Genomic DNA, 24168 nt, shown 5'->3' with positions numbered 1-24168 from the left:
ACCAGTGAGATAAATTGTACAGAAGCACTTCCCTTACTAAAAATAGTATTAAAAATTTTTGTTAAGATTTATAATTCCATGTTAACATAGGTATATGAATTTTAGTCATTTTAGGTTCAGCTGTTGACTGAGGTTTTTCCAGTTCTTAAATTATTTCAATAGCTGCTTTAGTCCTTGGGGACTAAATTTTTTCCCCTAAAGTTGGGTGATGTATTGATTAGGTATTAACCAATTAGGAAACCTGCTTAGAGTTGGTTGGTTATTCTGCCATCCTCTTGTCCAATCATGAGTGTTCAGTGATGGTTTAACTATAATTTAATCCCTCCCACTACTTTATAGAAACTCAATTGTGGGGCATTTCAGTATTAGCCTAAACAATGGTTTTGAATACGTTAAGCTCCTAACAATTAGGGAGCAGTTTGAGGCATTGAATAATGTGGAATGATGCAATTGAACCTGACAGCTTTAACAGTCAGCCTACTCATGGGACCTGAAAGTTGTTCACACTTGGTTTCATCTCTCATCACACGCTGAGTATTAAAGCCTTACTGGTGGGAGCTGACACAGAAATGGGGTCTGTTATCAGAATATGTTTCATAGTGCAAAGTTTGAATTGAGTTGGAGAATATCTGAAACTTTCCGTTGTTCTCTAATTTTTCCTGGAAACTTTTCTGGTCAAGTTGTGTTTGCAAATTGAAAAGATGTATAAATTATCATTAAAATATTTGAATTTTATTATATTTGCGGTATTGCTATACTATTAAAATTTTTTTTTTAATGTTTATTATTTTTGAGAGAGAGAGAGACAGAGAGCAAGCAGGGAAGGGGCAGAGAGAGAGGGAGACACAGAATCGGAAACAGGCTCCAGGCTCTGAGCTGTCAGCACAGAGCCCGATGTGGGTCTCAGACTCACAGACCACGAGATCGTGACCTGAGCTGTAGTCAGCTGCCCAACCGACTGAGCCACCCAGGCACCCCTGCACTATTGCTATATTATTACCAAAGAATACATAGATTACAATATTATTGCATAATGAGACATTTATACCATCTAGTTTTTCTTAAGGAAATATGTTTTAATCTTTGAAGTCTAGCCATATTAGTATCAAAATATAATTGATATATTATATTCTCTAATGAAGTTAATGGAAAAATGGAAGCCGTAATAGCTTATGAAAATAATTTTTAAAATAACAAGTTAAAGTTTGCTTACCATGTGCCACGGATTCTTTATAAGCCCTGTATACTAACTCAGTTAATTCTCACAGTATTCTTATGAGGGTGGGTACTCTCATTATCTCCGTGCTTCCAACTGGAAATTGAGGACAGAGAGGTTCTAGTACCTTGCCCTCGGTGAGAAAGCTTGATTTATGGCAGATATAGTGATAAAAGTATTCTCTTCTAAGGATGTATATATGAGATAGAAATTTTTAAAAGTAATATTCAATTTAGTGAATCCGACAAGATTTTGAAAGAATATATTTTATATCATATGTCAGGGTTGGAATGCTTGAAGAAGCTCTACTGTGTTTTGAGCTTGTTTGAATCATGTGATTTTAATGTTTATTGACAGGTTAATTGTGCATTTAAAAAAGCTTACTATAACCCTTTCCTGTATGATCAAAGTATAAAGTTTCATATCCACCTCTAGGTATTGCTATGATACGTTCCAAAAGTGAAGTTTTTATAGGTTCTGTTCTCTCAAACTGAATTTTTGTTGTTTATTCTGTATTATTCTGCCTTTACCAACATTTGGGAGGAAAAAAGCCCTAACAAAACAGCATCCATTTTTGTCTGATATTCAAATAATTGAGTAGGCTTAGTCTGACTTTTTTCCTTCATAATCTGACTCTTTTAGAAGGAGCCAAGTGCCTAGGAATTGGGTAGCGTTGCTTTGCAGCTAGAGTTCTTTTAAAATTTCTCCGTGGTCATAAGCAGACATTTGAAATATAGGAGGTGAACTATTGACAGCAGGGGCAATTTCAAGCTGAAATGTCATTTTAATCTTGTTAATATTTTAATATGGTCCGTGAGTCTACTTATGAAACAATAAATTTCTTTGATTTCATTTGCTTTGAGTTGGAATACTGCCTTGGTAGAGACCTGTGTGTCTTTCTAGGTGTTTTAGTATAACTTATTCTAAATTTGCTTAGGGTTCTTTGACTCAGGCACCTAAACATACTCTTTTTTTTTTCAAAGTAGCTTGAATTTTCCTCAATAATTATTCAATTTATTCTTCCTCTACTTGCCTTTGGGTCCATCTGGTAAAATACCTCTCTTACTGAGGCTTTATTACTAGAGTATTAGAATAAGTGTTCTGTAACATCTTGGGTGGAAGTGGTTCCTTTCAATTAATCTTGGGGAGGGAACAAAAACTCTGAGGTATCATATATTGGAAATGAAAGCAGAAGTTTATTACGGCGAGGCACCTGGCTGGCTCAGTGGGTTAAGCCTCAGACTCTTGGTTTCAACTCAGGTCATGATCTCATGGTTCGTCAGATCAAGCCCCATGTCGAGTTGGGGAACACAGAGTCGGCATGGGATTCTCTATCTCTCTCCCTCTCTGCCCCTCCTTCCCGTTCCCTCCCCCCCTTAAAATAAACGAACTTAAAAAAAAAAGTTTATTATGGCAATATGAACTTAAAATATTTACTAAATATTTTTATCTTGATCTAATCTAACTATTTCGATTAACACTGTTGATTAGATGATATGATTTCAGCGAGACACTATTAACTAGTTTGTCTTATCATTTTTTTGTTTTGTTTTAACTTCTAATTTTGGTTTTGTTTTATTTTAAGTTTACCTATTTTGAGAGAGAGAGAGAGACAGAGAGTGCGCGCGCACAAGCGTGAGCAAGGGAGGGGCAGAGAGAGGGAGAGAGAGAATCCCAAGCAGTCTCAGTGCTGTCAGTGCAGAGATCATGACCTGAGCTGAGATCAAGAGTAGGTCACTTAACTGACTGAGCCATCCATCCAAGCATGCCTTAACTTCTTACTTTGAAATCATTATAGATGTACAGTATATAGAAAAGTTGCAAAAGTAGTAGAGTTCACATATATCTTAGATTTCCTTCCTTCGGCCTCCGCAGAGTTAACAGCTATTCTTATAGTGCCAGTAGATTCAAGGAGGATCTCTGTCCCTAGTAGCCCTTCCGCTTACTTGGGCAAGATAAAATTGAAATGTCCTAAGGTGGGTAGTTCTCTCCAAAAAGAATTGCCTGTCTTTTATCCCAGGTCTCCTGAAGCAGACTTCTGGTGTGTGCATCATTGGCTTTTGATGCTCTTTTAAAAATTCCCATCTGACATACGCTGTGGGAGAAGTATGTGTATGTTGTTTTCTTTATTCCAGATTTCTTTTACAATGAAAGCTTTCAAGTGCCCTTTATGTTTCTTTACCAGTGTTTCTTTAGGTTCACATGAACTTCCTTCTGTCCTCCAGAATCTTAGTGCTTTCACTTGTTAAAGACAACAGAAAATTTTGAGTCTACAGAATGTCCAACATTATATGTATGCTCTCCTAAGTAAGTTGCCCCTGCCCACCTCACTCACCCTTCTTATTGCTACTAACTTGTAGAATCTTTTCACTAAACTGATGAGGGTTTCTTGGCCCAGAGGAGGCAACAAGCTTATCATGGGTTCCCAACATTAACCATTCTAAACATCATTTCAGAAGTATTGGCTAAGCAGTGTCAGACATTTGTGGATTCATAACTCTTGTTACCGCTTAAAATGACGTTAATGACTTGAGTTTTAATGTAGAGTGGTTTAGATGTTTTAATACACCATAAAATGCTACCTGATAATGTTAATAACTTGTAATCTCATTCCAAAGTTTCTGGTTTCAATAAATGCAATAATTCTTTAAAAACAAACTACCAGGTAATTTTTACTCATTCAGGGAATTTGGGAAATTGATCATTTAGGAAGATGAAAAATGTATTCCCATTTTAGGTTTTTATTTTATTAACTTTACTTTTGTCTGCCACCTTTATAAAATACCTACTTTCTTCTTTTGGAATTATGCTAAAGATGATTTATCTTCTTCTTGATGTTAGTCATTATGCAAATCAGTTATTATGCAGTACTGCTCTGCATTTTGATCCTGTAGTATGGTGGGCCTAATGTGTGATAGAGACACTAAGATAATTTGAAGACTGTATCAAAAAATTTGAAAGCTAATAAGGATAAATATAAAGCCCTTGCAGGAAGAATTCTTCCTGAAAAAGGGTATTTCTGATTGGAGTAGGATCTTTTGATTCTTATCAAGAGACTAAGGCAGCTCATAAAACTGATAACCCAACTGGTGTAACGTTAGTTAAGTTTCAACCGTTACGACGACTGCACGAAACAGGAGAGCCAGAAGGCTGAGATGCAGGTTTAAGGCATCTAGATGTCCATGTTCTTTGAGCGTCACCTCACTCCTCTTTTTCTCTTTCTTCTCCTCCTGTCAGCTGTTGATTCCTGCTGCCAGCAGATGTCTCAAGAAATGACTTTTCTTCCTCTTTCTAGTGAATTTTCCACTTTCTAATCTTTTATATGCTTAGATGATCTTCTTAGAATTGTATCTAGAGTAAGAGCAAATCGGCTCTGCAAAGGATATTTTTAAGTGTAAGGTACCTGAGATGTTAACATATGGGACTAGTAACATCTGTACTTTTCTGTTTGTCTGTTTGGTGGTTTTTCTTACCCTAAGTTATTTTATGAGTAACCAAGAGGTAAAAAAACAAAAAAACACCTAGCTATATTTCCATTTATGAATTGTATATTTTAGTATGCTACACTACTAAATACCTGGTAAGCATCTAGTATGATCTTGAAGTTAAAATTATGACTTACCTTTTCCTGAGGGCTAATTGATTGTTAAGCAAGACTTTATGGTATAAATTTATTGGCTTTGTATACACATCTTTAATAAGAAGAAAAATGAAACCCAGAAATTGACCAATTAAACTTAGACCTTGAAGAATGAACTAGGAAATATACCCTTTGAAACAGTGGAAAGCAAGGACAGGATTCTATCTCACAGGCTACTTCTGTGAATTGTAAAGTCCAGTTTTCATGCCCAGTAAGTTGGCCAGAAGCCATATATAATGTCAGGGTCTGAATCTTCCCAGAAACCCAGTTTATTTTCTGTAATATTTTGCTTTTTATAACTACCGTGTCGACATGTCTTGGTCTCCTGTGTGTAGTTAGTTGTACGTGTGGTAGAACATCCCACATCTTTTGTCCTGCGATTACTTAGCCTCTTTATATTCGAATTGCTTCAAGCCTTTGAAATTCTTTTCCAGAATTCTGTTATGAAATAACTATACAATAATTTCATTTTATAAAAGGTTAAGTTTGATCTCATTCATGAAGAAGAATAAGAAGTCTGCTTTAAATCTATGGTTATGTTAAATCTCAAAAGTATTGAGGCTAGGAATAGCCTTCTTAGAGTAACAGTATTTTGTGTACAGGAGATTCGCTCCCAGAATGCCACATTTTAAGGTTATAATATTCTTAGAAAGTGGGAGAAGGTATTCACATCAAAGAAGGCATTTTTATTACATTGGATTACGCAAGACTTTGGCCAGCCTCCGTAGCGTCATCTGTTTAAGGGTTCATTTTCCCTTGTTTGGCACAAGGCCCAGTAGAGGCCCTCAGAATTGTGGTTAGCAACATGAATGAATTACAAACTTTGGACCAGCTCTTCAGTTAGTGGAGCTGGCTTCCTGCCAAAAAGACAGTGCCTTATATGGGGTCAGGGCAAAGCTGTGATTCGTTGAGCTCTGCATTGTATAGAAAACATACTTGTGATGCCTGTTTGCTTTCTTTTAAAATAAAAACAAAACAAAACAGAAAAAGCAGCAGGCTTCCAAGTCTATCAAAATAGGAAGTAACAGAATAGTGTGCAGGTTTTACTAATGACAGAGTTAAGCAATGGAAATATAGCTCTGTGTAGTTAAAATACTAAAAGTAGAAATTGGCCCTTTTGACCTCCTTAGCCAGCCTGTGATGTAAGGGACTGAAGCATTTGTTAGACATCTGTTGTCTACCTGCCTTTATTTTGTAAATGGTTTAATAAGATTAAATAATTAGTCATATGTTCACATGGTTACCATGCCACTGGGTTTTGTTAGTGACTAGATACTTTGAAATTAAAGTTAGCGTAGTTAACTTTGAATGTGCCAGTCTTTGTTTTTTTTATTTGGAATTATTTCAAAAAAGTTGAAATGTTGGAATGGTAAAACAAGAAAGAATAAAATTTGCTCTTTAGAAAGTCAGGAATGTCTGCTTATATTCTTAGGTTAGAGAAAACAGTTGCTAGGTCTATTAGGAAAAGCGTGAAGATATTTTCTAATATCATTCATTTATTTTTGTAATTCTTTTCATTTAGGCAAATACCCTATCTGGATCTTCTCTTAGTCAGGCACCATCTCATATGTATGGCAATAGATTAAATCCAAATTCATCAATGGCAGCTCTTATAGTTCAGTCTGAAAACAGTCAAACAGGTAAGTTTTCCAGAATTTTTCAGCCTTTCCCCAGCATAAATCCCCCCCCCCCCCCAATCCCTGCCTTTGGCTCATTTTCTTTGAAAAGTCTAAAGGTGTGGTTAATACAGGATTGTGCCCACCCCCCACCCCCAACCAAAAGAGTCACAGTTGGAAGTAAATAGTGTGCGGTGCTGCAAAATAGTGATGTGCTTTTTTTTACTGTCTGAAATGTAAATGTTTAAGCAGAGCCATCAGCAGGCAGGAATGCAACAATGTCTCCTGTGACTTTTGTGATTGATGTGTTCAGTTCTCAGTTCTGTGCAATGAAAGTAACATAACACTGGGCTTTCCTGTGAATAGCCTAAACCTTTATTTGCATAATTCATGAAATTGCATTACACAAACTTGGTTAAAAAAAAATCCTGTTAGAGAATTTCTACAGTGTTTAGTAATCCTGTGAATTTTTACCAGTTGACATTTTGTAGCATTTGCCTCTTGTACTGTTTTAATGAGCCACTGGATTTGCTTTGTTTCATTCCATCCTTAAGGATTTGTTGACATGTCCAAATAGTCATGCCTGTTTGGGGGAAGGGAATGGGTTTAGCAGTTCACCAAGAATGGATCAGTCATGTCTTTACCCTTTCAGGTCAGAGGTTACCTGACTCAGAATAAGGGGAGGACAACCTTGAAAGAGGCCAGATAGGGTGATTTTATAAGGAACTGACTGTAGGGGAGACACAGGTTACTTGTCAAGCAGAGATATTTGGTGTTACCTAAGAATTATTTTGAAGAAATTAATTTTTTCCTTTTAAGTCCAGCATGCTATCTTCCTACTTGTTTTTGTCAATTTAAATATTTAGTGTTATGTTTAACTTTATTCTTGGTGTGAGGATCCGTGTAATATGTGTAATTTTAGTTATGGTGTGTGGCTTTATGTCGTACACTATGTACTTGATGACTTGTCTTGGGATGCAAAGTGTTAAAAAATACAAAGCATAAGGATTTGCTGTGATAAGCATACAGATTAGCTGTCCACAGCTGTGATTCATTACTTTAACCGTAGAAATTAAAAGTGGCTGAGGGGAGGGTACTGCAAATGCAAACCACGCTTCTGTGCTGTAAAATTGAAAGGAATGAAAGAACGGAACATAATCCATGGCCTTCTACACCCACAAAAACGTGTAGGGACAACGCCTTACATGCCACAGTTCAGCAATTCTGAACTAGCAACATACTAGATCTACTTTCAGAGTAACTGCAAAGTAGTGGTAAAGGTTTTATGTACGTTTTAGGGAAAATCAGGGCAAGAGCTTAAAACCTCTTATCTAGTGAGAGTCACTTTATCAGCTATGAAATATTTACACTGCAGATCAAGATCTCGGAGACAATGGCCGCAGCCTTGCTGGCAGAGGAAGCTCACCCCGAGGAAGTCTCTCACCGCGGTAAGCGCTGTTTACTCTGCAGAGGCGAGGCAAAGGAGACGTTTGGAGATTTGGAAACTACTTTATCTCCTATCAGAGCACACATTTGTGAGGCTGTAAAAGCATTCTGTAGATAAGAAGCATGTCTGGACAGTCAAGAAAAATGATTCTCAATTAATTTGAATATTAATTTAAACACATGGTTAGACTTTAAGCTTTTAGAAGGACCTACCTTTTCTTAGATTTCCAGTCAATTTGAACTCTCTTGTTTTTATCATTTGTACATTTAGCGACTGGTACTGTTAAATACGTTAATTTGGCTAATTCTTTTTGGTTATGAGATAGTCTTTAAAACCTCTTGAAGCTACCGACTCCAGGCTTTCAACTTAGGGTTCCAGTTTTAGCTCTGTTGTAGGCAATGCACTTGAACCCTTTCATCTCTGGTTCCTAGTTCTTGGGGCTCATTTCTGAATTCCCTCTACTTCTCGGGGCTCCTGGGTAGCTCAGTCGGAAGAGCATGGGACTCTAGATCTTGGGGTCGTAAGTTCGAGCCCTACATTCGGTGTAGAGATGCCTAAAAAAAATAAACTAAATAAAATAAAGTAAAATCCCTCCAGTTCCTAAAATTGTTTGAATCAAAGTATAATAAGTGTTTTACATTCGTTCTGTAAAATTGTCTTAGATATTATCTGAACGAACTTAGGTGCCTTAAATATCTCTGATAGGAGATAAAGAAGTTAGCAGGACACTCTTAGCAAAGTTCTACTGAAATGGTTGAATTTTTCTGAGCACAGTCTAAATGCCCACATCTTCTGTTCTCAGTGGGGAGAATGGCAGAAGGGAATATTGTGCCAGCTTATGGAAAACAGTCGAACTTTAGGCCCTAGCTCTCTTTTTATTAATTATATACAACTTTTAACTTCTATACCTTCTTCTAGTTTGTTTGCTCTCTCTCTGCTGTCTAATTTTGTAAACTGTGCCTCAAGCATGGTTAGACTTGGTGAGAATGGAGAACAGAAGGAGGGAAAAGCCCATTCTGGAGTCTTTTTTTTTTTTTTTCAACTATGCAAACTTAAAAATTCTATTAAAAATTAAATTTTTCATGCGATGATACTGTTAGTATCTGTTGTTGTATTGCTGATATATTGGTAAAGTCTGTTAAGGAACATCTTTATCAGTAGATTAGTTCAGTAACGTCGAATTTTGCTATTTTCTAGTGGTACCACTAGGTGTGTCTTTTCCTATAAAATTCTTGGATGACCTAAAAGTAGTAGTATTTTTCATAATTGAGCACTATAGGAAATGAAATATTTCTTCTTTTGAAACTAGGAATCAGAAGCACACGATAACATCAACCGACTAATTTGTAATTTTATGCTGTGATTACTTCTGTACTATTCTATTATTCTTCTTTTCAAAGTAGAAAACTAGGCGGACTTTTGCTCGTGTGTTTAGTGGAGGAAGCATGTCCATGTTCCCCTCTTAAAATATCCTAGAAACTACCCAGAAATTCTGCGAGATCCCTTAGTGCTATTTTGCTTAGCACAGTAGTTCTCAGGTTTTCATTAGCTAAATGGAATTTCCAACAATAAATCATACTAAATTATTTTTAGCATATATTTCCAACTTTATGTTATCCTTTAAAAATCAGCCTGACATGTAATAGCCTAAAGTATCCTGGCATAATGTATTATTTGAAGAGGGATGGTCAACTATATGTAGCATGTGATGTTTATGTGTAGAATAAAAAACCTCATTTGTCTAACTTGTTGTTCAAAGAGATTTTTATAGAGAAGCATACTGAGGCAGTGGCAGAACACCGGTGGTTGTTAAGAGACCTGAGTTGTGGCCCCAGCTCTGCCATTTACTGGCAGTGTGTCTTTGGACAAGTCACTAAAGCCCCATCTTGTTTCCTCCTGTAGAAATGGAACCAATAAGCCACGCTTTTGACTTTCTCTCTCTCTCTCTCTCTCTCTCTCTCTCTCTCTCGTTGTGACGATCATATGAGATAATTACATGGAAACACTTTGGAAACTCCAAAGCCCTTTACTAATATATTATGTTAGTGTAGAGGCTGGAGACCAGAAATGGGCATGCTTACTAATTTAAGACAAAAAGTGGACGAGAGAACATTATATATTTATCTTAATATAAGTAATATTTGCTTTGAAAGAGTTAAGTTATTACCATTTGAAGTACAGTTCTAAGACGTTTTAGAAAAATGTGTATAAAGGGCTCAAATAAAAATTTACTTTGGTCTTGCTAATGCTCCTTAATCCTGAAAATACTAGAAAATAAGTATTTTTTACTTTAAAACAAAGGGTTCCTTCAAAATCATTAAAAATTTCTTTTTACTGATATTTGAGATTCTGTTGATTGTGTATTAAAATGCTTTCTACATTATTATAATTGTACAGTGTTCCTCTGGTGTTTTGCATATTAAAGCAGAATTGTGGAACTCTTCTTTTCTGGCTAATTATTTTAAAGTTTTCTAATACTATCTTTCCCTCCTTTGTCTAAGGCTGTATCAAGTTCTTTTACAGCTTATTTCAGAGATTATTGGTGTTGTGTTTATGTGTTCTAGTGGTTTTTAATTACTGACTCTAGCCAGCTATTCCTGTGATTTTTATAATTTGGGGAGGAAGAATGGTAATTACTCAATTTTAGGGTGGATAATGGTTTTATCATTCTTCCAGCATAGGCAGCCTAGAGTTAGAAAACTTGTACAGGAAACGGGCCAGCATAAGGTAAGAAGCGTAAATGCACTCTCTTTCTGTTTAACCTGAGAGTTAATATTTTCAACAGATCTCCTGTAAGCAGCTTACAGATTCGCTATGATCAACCAGTCAACAGCAGTTTGGAAAATCTGCCTCCAGTAGCAGCCAGCATAGAACAGCTTTTGGAGAGGCAGTGGAGTGAAGGACAGCAGTTTTTATTAGAACAGGGTACTCCTAGTGACAGTAAGTATTCTTTTCATGTCTTTACAGAAAGATAGATGGACAGACAGACAGATGGATGGATGTAACAGACACACTTCATCAGGAGTAGCAGTGAAATTATGAAATATGTTTTCTGTAATATGGTGAGAAAGTATAGAGTGGTGGTTTAATAGGGATTCTACAGTTTTACTACTGGACTTCACTTTACCTGTTCTTAACAATATGATCTTGGGCAAATTTCTTGATGTCAGTATGCTTTAATCTCCCATTTGTAGAATGGGAATAATAATGTACCTATATCATAGTGTTGTTTTGAGGATTAAATGGCATAAAAAATGTGAAGAACATTGCCTAGCTCATAGTAAGCACTTATCTGTTGAGTGGTTATTATTACTCTTTTGAATTAGTTTAACGTTGGTACTTTGTTCTTACCAGTTTTCACATTTTACTAAAACACGTGAGTTACATCTTCTCTTCACTTGTTGGAAGAAAACTTGCTTACCTCTAGAGAATTCATTTTTAAAAATGCATATAGTCAAGTATGGCAAGCTGTCTTCCTAATTTTACAATTTAGATGAGCAAGAATAACGATTACTAAATTACATACAATTTTCATTCATTAAATATTCACTTATTAAGTTGTATCATGTATCTATATCTATACCCATATATATATCTTTGTATACATATTTAGTATTTCCAGTGCTAAGTATTATGGAGGGCCATGGGTGAAAAAAGCCAAAAAAGCAAAGTTCCTGTAAGTGGTAGGTAGCTGGAGAAGCTGGGATAGTGTTAAAGATATATATTTTTGGGGGAAAAAATAGATGGTTTTTTATCATTTGGGAATATAAACTTTTGCTGCTTTATTATATTAAAACAAAACATTTTGCTTCTTGTTAGTAGACAAGTGCCATAAATTGTTTTTTTTTGTTGTTTGTTTGGTTTTTTTTTTTTTTTTTTTTTTTTTTTTTTGTGAATGGTGCCTTGACAAAAAATGCTAATTGTGAGGAAATTCATGCCGGGATAATCCTTTAAACATGATAGCTGGAGGACAGGTTTAGCTTAGTCTTATTGCATCTCATTTGGGTACACTAAGGGCTTCTTTGTGGGATTTTGAAGAGGAGGGATAAAAGTTAAATCCTTGGGAAATGACCACAGACGGCTGTACCAGTACAGTTGTGTCTTCCGAAGGCCCTGAGGGCATGTTAAACAAATACAACTTTTAATACGTACATAGAACTTTTAAAGCGTCCATCACCCTGCCATAACTACTCTGTGTTGTCAGTCGAGACGTCCAAGTTGTGGAAGGAATCGAAACTGTATTTGAGGTGACGAGGCCGGATGGAAACGGCCTCGTTTACAGACAGCACACGCCTTCCTGTGGGAGTTGAGATGTGGGCTGCGGTGCGCGCACACTGCTCCCTGCTGGGCAACGTGTGCAGCAGCAGCAGGCCGGGCGGCTCGCCCTCGCTGAGCGGAACCGAGCAGCGCGCACGCACTTGCGCTCTTGATTGCGGTGAGGGATATTGGAGGGATTCTTTCCCATCTGAACTACGATTTGAATGAAAGATTGGGGCAGGCACTTGGACTTTGTGATTAGGTTTTTATTTTGGCGAGAATAAAACGTAAACGTCCTATCAGTTTTGTTTGAGAAATGGAAATTACCTGAACCAGGTGGGCGGATTTTTTTGATACGTGGCAACAAAGTTTCCAGAAGGTATTATCCAGGCCCACTATCCCTTTATGCTTACATACACACACATACGTTATGCTGTATTTACTTATTTCCCAATTTATATCTACATATAAATTTAGAAATAAAAGGAAATTTAGAAATAAAACCTAGTAATATAAAAGTGCTTTACAGAATTTCCGCTTTCCTATTTTAACTTATTTCTAAAGTTATTGACACTTAGGTCTGTAAAATACTTAGTCGTGTGTGGGAACTTGTCCTTATTAAAGCCATCCAAATGTTTGCTAGTTTTAGGAATGCTGAAGTCATTACATCAACTTCAAGTTGAAAATCGAAGATTAGAAGAACAGATTAAAAACTTGACAGCCAAAAAAGAACGTCTTCAGTTACTGAATGCACAGCTCTCAGTGCCTTTTCCAACAATAACGACAAATCCTAGCCCATCTCATCAAATGCATGCATTTTCAGCACAGAATGGTAAGTGTGAAATTTTGTTTGTTTTATTTTGTATCTAAGGGAAAGTAGGATAGACTCTCAATATCTTTTTCATAATAAGTGAATAATAACTGGTTACCAGTTACATGAAGATGGTTAAGAGAAGGAATGATAGCTTATTCTCAGAGAACGTGAAGAATCTGTTAAGTGATCGACTTGAATTTGCTCTGACTTCTTTAGTACATAATTTAACGATAATAGTTATTTAAATGTGTAGTGATCTCTATTGATTTAAAGCCATAGTCTTCAATAGAGGTATAGATTTTCCCATTTAAACTGGTATTAGAAATAGCAAGACTTAATATTTAAGTGTTTTTAATATGGGCTTCAGGATAAGCTTTTTAGATAAGCCTTTCATCTTACACATGACGTAATTTAACAGGGTAAATAGGTTTCTTTTTGTCTTTTATTATTCTAGCTCCTACTACTGATTCCTTGAACAGCAGTAAGAGCCCTCATCTGGGAAACAGCTTTTTACCTGATAATTCTCTTCCTGTGTTAAATCAGGTAATTTGGGTGTGGTTAGTTTCTGTGTTTTTCTGATGAACAATAGTAGATCCCATTGAATGGCTTCAAATGATATTACACAGTTCTGCTGTGTTCTTCCACACTTAAGTTTCTGTTCCTTCTTGCATTAGGACTTGACCTCCAGTGGACAGAGCACCAGCAGCTCTTCTGCTCTTTCTACCCCACCTCCCGCTGGGCAGAGTCCAGCGCAGCCGGGCTCAGGCGTTAGCGGAGTTCAGCAGGTCAATGGTGTGACAGTGGGGGCACTGGCTGGTGGAATGCAGACTGTAACATCCACCATTCCTGCAGTGCCTGGAGTGGGTGGAATAATTGGAGCTTTGCCAGGTAACCAACTGGCAATTAATGGCATTGTAGGAGCTTTAAATGGGGTTATTCAGACCCCTGTCACAATATCACAGAACCCTACCCCCCTCACCCACACCACTGTACCACCTAATGCAACACATCCAATGCCAGCCACACTGACTAACAGGTAAGAAACTCCACTTAATTATACTTTGGGTTTTTCCGTGCCACACAGTACTAGTGCTGTCCATGCGTTAGATTGGGAGTTTTAATGTGCTTCTTGTAGATGCAGTCAAAGAAATTAAAATCCAGCAAACTTCTAGGCCAACTGTGTTATTGCGAGAACTGTTTTTGAAACTTAAGTCATTCAGATTAAAACAAAAAGAAATCACTGTTAGTAGCAAAGCATGAAATATATTCTGTGCGAAAAATTTCATTCTTGATCTGTGTTCTCTCCCCTTGTACTTCATCCCCTTACAATACCGTCATGTTTCATAAATTCCGAAGAAAACCAGTATTGTAATGAGATCACATATGAATATTGATTTCTTAAAATTGAGCTATGCAATTTTGCTAATTTTATAATCAAAGCTTTTGGTACCGGTGAAGGTCAAATATTTATCTTGAATTTCCAGTGGGTGAAACTGTTTCATTGTACTGGCATTCCATTTGACTTCAAAATAGGGAGGCTAAAGCCATGTTGTTAACGAACATACTTTTGAGGAATAAATCATTTTAAATGGATTGCAGGGGATACTAGTAAACTATTTCTTCTGGCTCCCTTTTGATTGGTGCTTAATTTTACTGACCATTGGGACCATTAAAAAAAAAAGGTTAGGTCAAGTCAATTAGTAGTTGAAATTCTTTCTTTGTTTTACATATGTCTTACTTAGTATGGGTTAAATTCTCCTTAAACAAATAAAAATTATTACATGCATGTTACAAACACATTTAAATTTCTATTCCATAAACTACTTAGTGCCTTCTTGGTTTATAATAAGAAGGAAAACAAAACGTTTCTTGACAATGTGAATTCTTGTTTATCTGTATACAGAGAGAAAGGGAAATAAGATATTTGTACATGATTTTGTGATCAGAAAGTGTTGTGTTTAAAAATTTGACTTTGCTAACTTATTGAACGTCAAGTTGTAAAGTTGTCTTTCATTTTACATGTTAAAAACCATTAAAGGTATCTAGTAGAAAGTAAGAATTGTAATCGTTTTTCAGTGCCTCAGGACTAGGATTACTTTCTGACCAGCAAAGACAGATATATCTTCACCAACAGCAGTTTCAGCAGTTGTTAAATTCTCAGCAGCTCACGCCAGTAAGTTCTGCATTTTGATAATACTTGATTTTTATTAGGAGCAAGTGACCCAAGTTGTAATAGGCGTTCAGTGTGGGTATAGGTTATCCACTTTGTGAACAGCATTATGGGATGCGTCACCCAAAAACAGTTTGTTCTTGCCATTTGGTATAGTCTGTGGTACCTGTGGCGACATTATTACCTATTCATTTACGAATATTAGACCATGTAGCGTGGTCCTCTTGGAGACCATGGTGATGTGATGAGGGCGACTTTGTATTTTCACGGAGTTTCGCTCTGACAGTGGAGATGGACGATAAATACATGTATAGCTTTTGGTAGTGAGGTACTGAGAAGAAAAATAAAGGAAGATGAGGGGACAGAGGAACAGTGGGACGGGGGCCTTTCTACATAAGAGAGTCTTGCCTCTTCGCGTATGTGACTTTTGAGTACAGACCTGAATTAACAGTTGAAAGAGCGTGAATTTGGGGCATGGGTGAATGGAAGGGAGACAGTTGTGAAAGACTGCATGTGTTTATGTTGTGAACACTAGAAAGGCCGGCATGACTGCAGAATGAGAGAGAGGCTGGTGCAGAGGAAAGGAGGTCACAGGTGGGCCTTGTTTGGCCGTCCGGGGCAGGAAATTTAGATGTTAAGTATGATGAAAAGCCATTCGCGTTTTTTTAAGCTTGTCTATTGTGGAAATTGTCAAATGTGTCAAAATAGTATATAGTGTACTAATCACCTCGTTTTAGTAAGTATCTCACCTTTTAAAATCTTGTTGCGTATAGCCTCACTTTTCCTTGGAGGATTATTTTAAAGAATTAATTGGAGGATGTGAACAGAATAACAGTGATATAACAATTCACATTTTTAAAAGATCGGCGTAGCTGTTGCGTGGGAGATGGTCTGTATGTGTCGGGAGGGGAGATGGTGGCAAAAGAAGAAACAGGGAGGCTATTGGAGTAGTTCGCAGACAAGATGTGGTGTCGTAGAACAGTGTAAGTAAGGGCAGGCGACTGTCGGGGATTGTGTATTTTGAAGATAGAACCAACAGGACTTGTTTGTCAGACATTCAAGGTAAAGAGGAGTCCTAAACAGTTGGGTGTTGAGTCTTCCTGAGATTTGGAAGACTCGGAGGAGCAGCAGGTTTTGCCGAGAAAACGGAAGTTCTGTTACAGGCAGGCCGAGTTTGCCACGGGTGTTTAGGTGTTCAGGTGAGATGTGGACTGGACAGTTGTAGGAGTCTGGAGTCCAAGGAAAGGATGCAGAAATATAAATATCTGAACAAAGGTAAGACTCAAGTTGTGTAAAATGTTTCTGGGAGGACAAGAACTGACCACTGGATTTGGCTGTCTAGAGGTTTTTGGCAGTTGTGCTTTTGGTGAGAAGTAAACGTGGAATAGGTGTCTTGAAGAAGAGAGGAAGAATTGACCAAGATTGGAAGTGTGTGTGTGTGCCGGGGGGGGGGGGGGGGGGGGGGGAAGGGTGTGCCTGGCTGGCTCAGTTGGTAGAGCATATGACTGCTGATCTTGGGGTTGTAAGTTCGAGCCCCGTGTTGGGTGTAGAGATTTACTTAAAAACAAAGTGTTTAAAAAAAGAAAAAAAAAAGATTGGAAGTGTGTGGCTCACATGCAAGGAACTCTGGCCCTGTGCAGTGATAAACTTAAAGCGAGACGGGGTTAGATGTGGTCAGTGACTGTCCAGCTCTATTTCCTTAGCGTACTTCATTGAGTTGGACTGCTTGGAGAATGCACTATTTAATTAACTCAGAATTTTAGCCTTTGTAATTTTTTTCTAAATTGTATCTACTGCCTGGGTGGAGTGGGGGTGGTGCCTGGGTGGCTCAGTCACTTAAGTGTCAGACTCTTGATCTTGGATTTGTGAGTTCAGGCCCCGCTGTGGGCTCTGTGCTAAGCGTGAAGCCTACTTAAAAAGAAAAAAGTGGGGCGCCCGGGTGGTTCAGTCAGTTAAGCGTCTGACTTCGGCTCAGGTCATGATCTCCCAGTTCCTGGGTTTGAGCCCTGCATTGGGCTCTGCACTGACAGTGCAGAGCCTGCTTGGGATTCTCTCTCTCCCCCTCTCACTCTCTGCCCCTCCCCCACTTGCTCATGCACACTCTATCTCAAAATAAATAAACTTAAAAACATATTTTTAAATCTTCTTAAAAAAATTAAAATCTTTGAAAATAAAATGTATCTACCCACTTTTTGCTTTAGTCAAAAATATATTGAAAATACTTGTTTTGATTCTGGATCATCATTTTCACTGTTACTGTTCTTACGGTGGTAAAAAGAGAGATCGTATATAAATTCTTCTTTAATGGCTGCACTAAATTGTGGCCTTGTTTTCTTATCTCTTTCTCATCTTAATGTGAAGTACTAAAATTCAGTTTATTGGGGGTTCTTCCTGTTCATCAAGATTATAATAGTCTCATTTCTAGAACATGGTTGATTAGGAGGTTTTAGCATACTGTTGCTTAGAGGCCACAAGAACCGAAGTGGTTTAAACTCTACCTTTTCTTTGTCGGCCAAGGTTGTGGGGTGACATTTGTTCATTTACAGGCATCACATTTTATTTTAAGGCATACTTACTTCTCTCATTTTAAGAAAAACTCTTGCTTGGCCATTCCCCAGCCCTACCAACTGCTGCCCCGTTTTTCTGCTTGCCAGAATGGCCTTTGTACTGCTAAGTCCAGTGGACAGTTGTCGTTCTTCTTCCTACTTGGTCTGGCAACAGCATTTGACAGAGTTGATCACTCCCTGCTCCTTGCAAACTTTCTTCCCTTAGCCTTCAGGATACCACATTATCTCGGTGTTCTTCCTACCTAACCATTCATTCCTTTTTAGCCTCCTTTCCTGGGTCCTCCTCCTCTTCACCTCAGCCTCTCAGTTTTAAGAGTATCCTAGATTTCAGTGATCTCCTCCTCCAGTCAAAGAACTTAAATCCCATCCTGCATTCCAGCTTGAAATATGTGTGGATGTTCCCTCGTCAGCCCAGGCCCCTCTCTGGAATTTCAGACTCCTGTATCCAGCTGCTTATTTGAGATCTCCACTTGGGTATTTTAACGGACATTTCAAGCATAACACGTCCAACACTGCACTGCTGATCTATTACAAACCTGCTCCACCCATAGTTTTGCCTACCTTAGCCAAAGCCAGCACCGTACTTGTAGCTGCTCAAGCCAAAAACCTTGCAGTCCTCCTTCATTCTTGTCTGATGCCTCACATTGAATCCATCAAGAAGTCCCAAGTCAGACTGCATCCCTCCTCGGCTTCCCATATTCCTCTGAGCAGAAGCCAGAGTGTTCACGGCCTACCACCGTGAGGCCCACATTTCCCACGTGTCCTACTTGTGCACTTGTCTCTTGCCTGCCCCCGGGCCCCTGGCTGTTCCCTGATCACACTGGGTATACCCCCACATCGCCCCTTAGCACTGGCTGCTTCATCGGCCTAGAAGTCCCCTCCCTTCCCCCATACCCACGTAGCGAATTCCCTCCTTGCCTCCCAAGTCCTTGTCTAAGTGCGAACTGCCCTGACCAGTGTGTTTCAGACTTTCACCCCTGCTGTACTGTCTTACCCTCCTGTTTACCCGGATCCTTACCAATAATCACATGGTAACATTTTTGTTTGTCTCTCCCTCTTCCCCCCACCAGGCTGAGACACAGAGGGCAGAGATTTTTTTCCCCCCACTGATATGTCTCAAAACATTGGCTGGCACATAGTAAAACACTCGAGAAATAAAATACATATTTGCTGCAAAGAATAGTCTCATAACTACAGCAAGAGAGCACTCTCTGTTGACATGAATGAGAAATTGGAAAGTGTCTTTAGGTTCCCAGAATTGAGAATGAGAATGGCCCACCTTCTGAAGTCAGATCCAGATAACTTGTGACTTCTAGGCTGCTGCTGCCCTTCATTATCATGGATAACCTAATTTGAATAGAGATCTCCTATATTGGTTTGCCCTGTTTTGAAAATACGCCATTCGCTAATAATACAGACATTTTATAGCAGATGGTTATTACCTAGTGCAGTGTATTTTTCTGGATGAGATGCTCGTTTTCTTTCTTAGTAGTATGAATGTGACCTCTATTTAAATATCTAGTATTATCTAATGTAAAGAAGAAAACAGAAAATCAGGCTTCACTGCCTGCTGAATTCTGTGCCTGGGAACTCATCTTGTCACACGTGTTCTTCCCTAAGGAACAACATCAGGCCCTTCTGTATCAGTTGATGCAACAGCACCACCACCAGCAGCACCACCAGCCTGAGCTACAGCAGCTCCAGATGCCTGGGCCCACGCAAATACCGATCAACAACCTGCTCGCGGGCACCCAGGCGCCGCCGCTTCACCCCGCGACCACCAACCCCTTCCTCACCATCCACGGCGACGGTGCAAGTCAGAAAGTAACGGTAAGTGTCTTTGCTTTATTCTGTCTCGTGGAATTAGGAAAAGAATTGTATTGATTAATCAGAGATGACTGTCTCTAGTTTTCCTCTCTTACTGTTTTTTAGACGTATTATTCCCCTGATAATTTCATCTTAAAACCAGTTGTTTCAGCAGCTGGCCAGTGTAAACATGAAGGACCCAAGCCAGTTTCTATGTCCCCTGAGTATATTGGTTTAAATTTGTGCATATGGTTTGAAGGACGTTTTATAATTTAGCAATTTGAAAATGAAAATGTATTTTAGCTATGTAGTAAGTGGTATGGGACAGTCCATTCAAAAGTTAATAGTTGGGGTTTTTTGAGGATCTCTGTCTAATTAATCTGTAATTATAAAACCAGTCTAGATAATTTTGGAATATTTTTATTATTTTGCTTTTTTTTTTTTTTTTTAAATTTTTTTTTTTCAACGTTTATTTATTTTTGGGACAGAGAGAGACAGAGCATGAACGGGGGAGGGGCAGAGAGAGAGGGAGACACAGAATCGGAAACAGGCTCCAGGCTCTGAGCCATCAGCCCAGAGCCCAACGCGGGGCTCGAACTCACGGACCGCGAGATCGTGACCTGGCTGAAGTCGGACGCTTAACCGACTGCGCCACCCAGGCGCCCCTATTTTGCTTTAAAGTACTTTCTAAAACTGAATTATATTTATAATAAGATTAATGCATAAATTTTAGGGCACTCCAGTTACTCTGCCAGATGAATTTTAAAAAGAAAGTAAATCATAATCACACTTGTAATGGAATTTAAATTTTTTATTAATTTCCTTTAACTGACAGCATCTTACCCTTTCACCGTACACGTGAAGATAAATTAAAAATAAATGCAGGGACAGTGTACTGTCCATATAGCAGCACACATTTAGAGGCTGTTTCTTTCTATTAATTCCCCCCTTCAATCAGGTCTACTTTACTGGAGTATAAATGTTTCCCCTAAATTCGAGTTCAGGGCAGAGCCGTGTTAGAGGAAGGATATTGGGATAGAGAATGGAGACTGGACGTCAGGAAAAGGAAGAAGGGAAACAATGAGGTGGGACACTTGGCAGATAACGGTGTGGAAAGTCACCATGTTTGCTCTTTTCTGTCACTTTGAAAGCTTGCTGTTTACTGTGTTGTTCGTCCTCAGAAGCTTTAGTCTGTCTTTAGTGAACAAGAGTTGGTTCAAAATACAGGTTTATTGGTTGTCATCAACTCTTCGGTGCCTTTGCCCCACTGTTTCTCTGACTTCCTGATGGTGAATACTGTCATTATCACAAACCTAGTCACCTCTCCAGTGTTTCCCAGACGTGGGAAATTTCAGTGATTCTGTATTCATGTAGGAACTTCTTACACCGTTTTTCTCCTTTCTCAATTTTTTCTTGTGTTAAAAAAGCAAATTACGGGTTTACCCTGAAGGTAGTGGGAGTTCAGTGCCACTGTTAACCACTGCAACAAAGCAAATACTGTAACAATAACAAAGTGAGTCAAATGAATTGTTTTGCTCCCAGGGCATATAAAAATTACACTGTACCGTAGTCTGTTAGGTGTGCGGCAGCATTATGTCTAAGAGAACAAAGTACATACCTTAAATCGAAACTGCTTTTCATTGCTGGAAAAGTGCTAACATCTGAGCTTTCGGCAAGTTGTAATCACTGATCACAGACCCCCTTGACGATTATAATAATAATGAGAAAGTTTGAAATACTGCAAGAATTACTAAAATGTGGCACAGAGATACGAATTGAGCAAATGCTGTTGGAAAATAGCAGCAACAGACTTGGTTGACACAAGGTTGCTACAGACCTTCAGTTTGAGGGGGGGGGGGGGGCGCAATAAAGCGAAGCGCAACAAAACGAGGTGCGCGTGGATTTATAAGCTGCCCTTTCCTGAGTTGTACCGGGATGCATTTTCTAATGGAATGCATATTTTAATGGAAAAGCTTTTGGTTTTAAAATAATGGAAAACCACAATAGTAAATAAGGAAAATAAGCAGTATGACCTAATGGGAGAAAAGCAAGGCTGGGAAATAATATTTCTGAGTACCCTACTCTGTGTTGTAATGTTATCTCCGTTAGATGCAATAGTATATGTGATTTCAGTCTTTGAAGACTTTAACATTTTTTTATAGATCGTAAAAAGGAGACTCAAAGAGATTAAAGCTTAAGGGACAAATAGGACATGTGGGATCAGAACTATGACTTTCTTCGTTCATTTTCTACAACACCGTGTTACTACTTTTGTGGAAAAAGTCAATTTGGGGGATGATATTTACATCCGTTCTCTACTTCTGACCTTCAGGTGGGCACTTCTGTCTTTGTGCCCTGCTGAAGTTAATATAAAGCAGCCAATAATGTTTATCAGTAAATTCATGTCTTTATATTGTGCGGAGAAGTAGTCATGCCAACTTGTAGAAGATTGGAATAACCATATGTACCACCATTTATCTCAGTTTTAATCCCAGTTTAAGAGAAGGTTACCTCAAGTGTGGGCCACAAATTCGTTTAGCTAATGCCTTTGATTTTGTTTAACTGCAGAGACTTAGTGATAAAACTGGGCCTGTCACTCAAGAGAAAAGTTGACACTTGAGAAACCTCTAGAAATTGCCTCTCCTGCTGCTCTAGCACTTGATCTGGCTGCCATTGCAGCCCTCCTACACCTATGAAGAAATGCGACAAGAAATGAACTGCACAGCAAAGGATTAATTGCCACAAGGACATTCTTGTAAGGCTTTGATTAATTTTCTTGTTGCTTTGTTGCACTGAAATGGAATTTCCATGCCCCCCATCCCTCAACCCAGATTTTTTTGAACTTTGAGAAAAAAATTTAATAACTAACTTTTGTCAATGAAATAATTTACATGCAATGAATTTATCAACCTAAGAGAAATTTAATATAGTTGGTGCACAACTCATTTTGTTATAAATTGGAGAGATGAACAGCAAAACTAAAGACGTGTTCCATTATAAACTTTGATTTTGTTGTACAAGTTGGAATATGAAATACAGTCTTTTGTTTGGGTTACAGTATGCTTGCTCTGTGAGTCCGATCTTAAGACAGATTTTAAGGAACTGTCCCAATTTCTTCTATTGGAGTTTTGTTGGTTAAATATTGCAAATTAATAGGTCATCAACTGAGACTTGGCAATCTTTGTTCTAAAATTTTTCTTTATGTTGGGATTTGGCCAATTTTGGTAATCAAGTTAGGCTGGTAATGTCTGCTTCTGCTAAAGGTAATTTTCTTTTGCTAAACACTTTTTTTTTTTTTTTTTAAAGTGCTTAGACCTACTCGTGTTTTAAAGTTAACTACTCATATTTTGAGTTAAGTGAGTTCTAAGGCTGCTGGGGGAACCAGATCAATTCAAAGTGAAAGATTTCTTTCAGAAAGAGGGGCCACTCTGGAAACTGCTGGCAGGGTTTGGCCTGAATCAAGTGCCTGTTCGTACCTCCGTTGTGTTGAAACGGCTCTGGACAGCCGAGCCTGCAGCGTCGTCAGTCCTGTGAGTAGTGGGAGCAGTCGGTGCCGCACAGCAGCCTTCCCCGTGCTTCTGCCTTGATTGAAAACTTTCTATGCCACTGTAGATAGCTCAGGCAAAACTATTACCTGGGTGTTTATCCACTAATGAGTCACAAGAAAAATGAGTGGATTTGGTAAGGTTTATAGTTTATTTTTTTTACTTTGTTTTTTTTTGTTGTTGTTGTTAATTTAAACAACTTCCCGTTTACTGACAGTGATTTCAAACAGACCGAACAACTGCAGTTCCTGAAACAGGTGAAATCTGTATTTACAGTCCTTACACTTGGGGTAGCCACGCCCCTGGGGTGACGGTATGGCAGAGTAGAAATTAAACAATTGGGGATGTAATCACTGAACTGTTCTCAAATGTGTGAATTATTAGTGGAAAAGACCCAGCTGTAATTAGACCTCCACTGTGTACTTAGCTGGAAGAACATGTTAATTCTGCAATATGTCTCTTGGTTAAACATTGCACAGTTCTTACCTCATTTCTGTAAATAAGGTTTTGTGAATCTGTTTTGTATTGTGAAAAATTCATAACATTGATATTTTGATTTGTAATATTTCTAATTGGTAGATTTAATTGAAAAGTAAAATTAATTTATTTTTATATGTTCAGGGGAATTTTAAAGAAAGTCAAATCTTTTGTAGATAATTAAAAAAATCGGTGTGGTTTATTTTACTTATTTAACCCACTGGTTGTTATTCTGTAACAATTTGTATAAATGGTAAATTTTGAATGTGTTGTTATTTTACCTAGATGTAAAATTCCACATGTATTAAAGAAAATGTACAAAGTTTTTGTTAATAAAATTTAATAATGTTTATAACTCTGTGTCATTTCCTTTTCCCAGTTTTATTAAGATATAATTGACATACAGTACTGGGTAAGCCCCAGGTATACAGTACAATAACTTGACTTCTATGTATTGTGAAATGATCACCACAATAAATTTAGTTACCATCTGTCGTCTCCTGCAGGTACAAAAATAAGAGAACGAAAACAGTTTTGTCTTTGTGATTAGAACTCTTAGTATTTACTCTCTTAACGACTTTCACGTGGTCCTGCCGTAGTGTTAACTGTCATC

The 24168-nt window shown here is 38.1% G+C and overlaps 1 protein-coding gene across 16 annotated transcripts in view; it reads left to right on the top strand.

Annotated features, from left to right (window-relative positions):
• MLLT10 (MLLT10 histone lysine methyltransferase DOT1L cofactor) overlaps positions 1–23910 on the top strand; it is a 241101-nt gene extending 217191 nt beyond the window's left edge. For all 16 annotated transcript variants that reach the window (XM_086714783.1, XM_086714788.1, XM_086714796.1 and 13 more), the window contains 9 exons: positions 6379–6496; positions 7848–7920; positions 10705–10859; positions 12820–13008; positions 13445–13533; positions 13665–14026; positions 15067–15163; positions 19348–19557; positions 22102–23910. In XM_086714783.1, the coding sequence (XP_086570909.1) occupies positions 6379–6496; positions 7848–7920; positions 10705–10859; positions 12820–13008; positions 13445–13533; positions 13665–14026; positions 15067–15163; positions 19348–19557; positions 22102–22146 (1338 nt within the window). In that variant the 3' untranslated portion in view covers positions 22147–23910. The remainder of the gene's footprint in view (positions 1–6378; positions 6497–7847; positions 7921–10704; positions 10860–12819; positions 13009–13444; positions 13534–13664; positions 14027–15066; positions 15164–19347; positions 19558–22101) is intronic.
• The last annotated feature ends 258 nt before the right edge of the window (positions 23911–24168 follow it).

The sequence above is a fragment of the Puma concolor genome, chromosome B4 (assembly GCF_028749965.1).
Source record: "Puma concolor isolate L17-30 chromosome B4, mPumCon1.1.hap2, whole genome shotgun sequence".
In the NCBI taxonomy this organism is placed as follows: Eukaryota; Metazoa; Chordata; class Mammalia; order Carnivora; family Felidae; genus Puma; species Puma concolor.
Note: the sequence above shows the minus strand (reverse complement) of the source record. Positions and strands in the feature narration are given on the sequence as shown.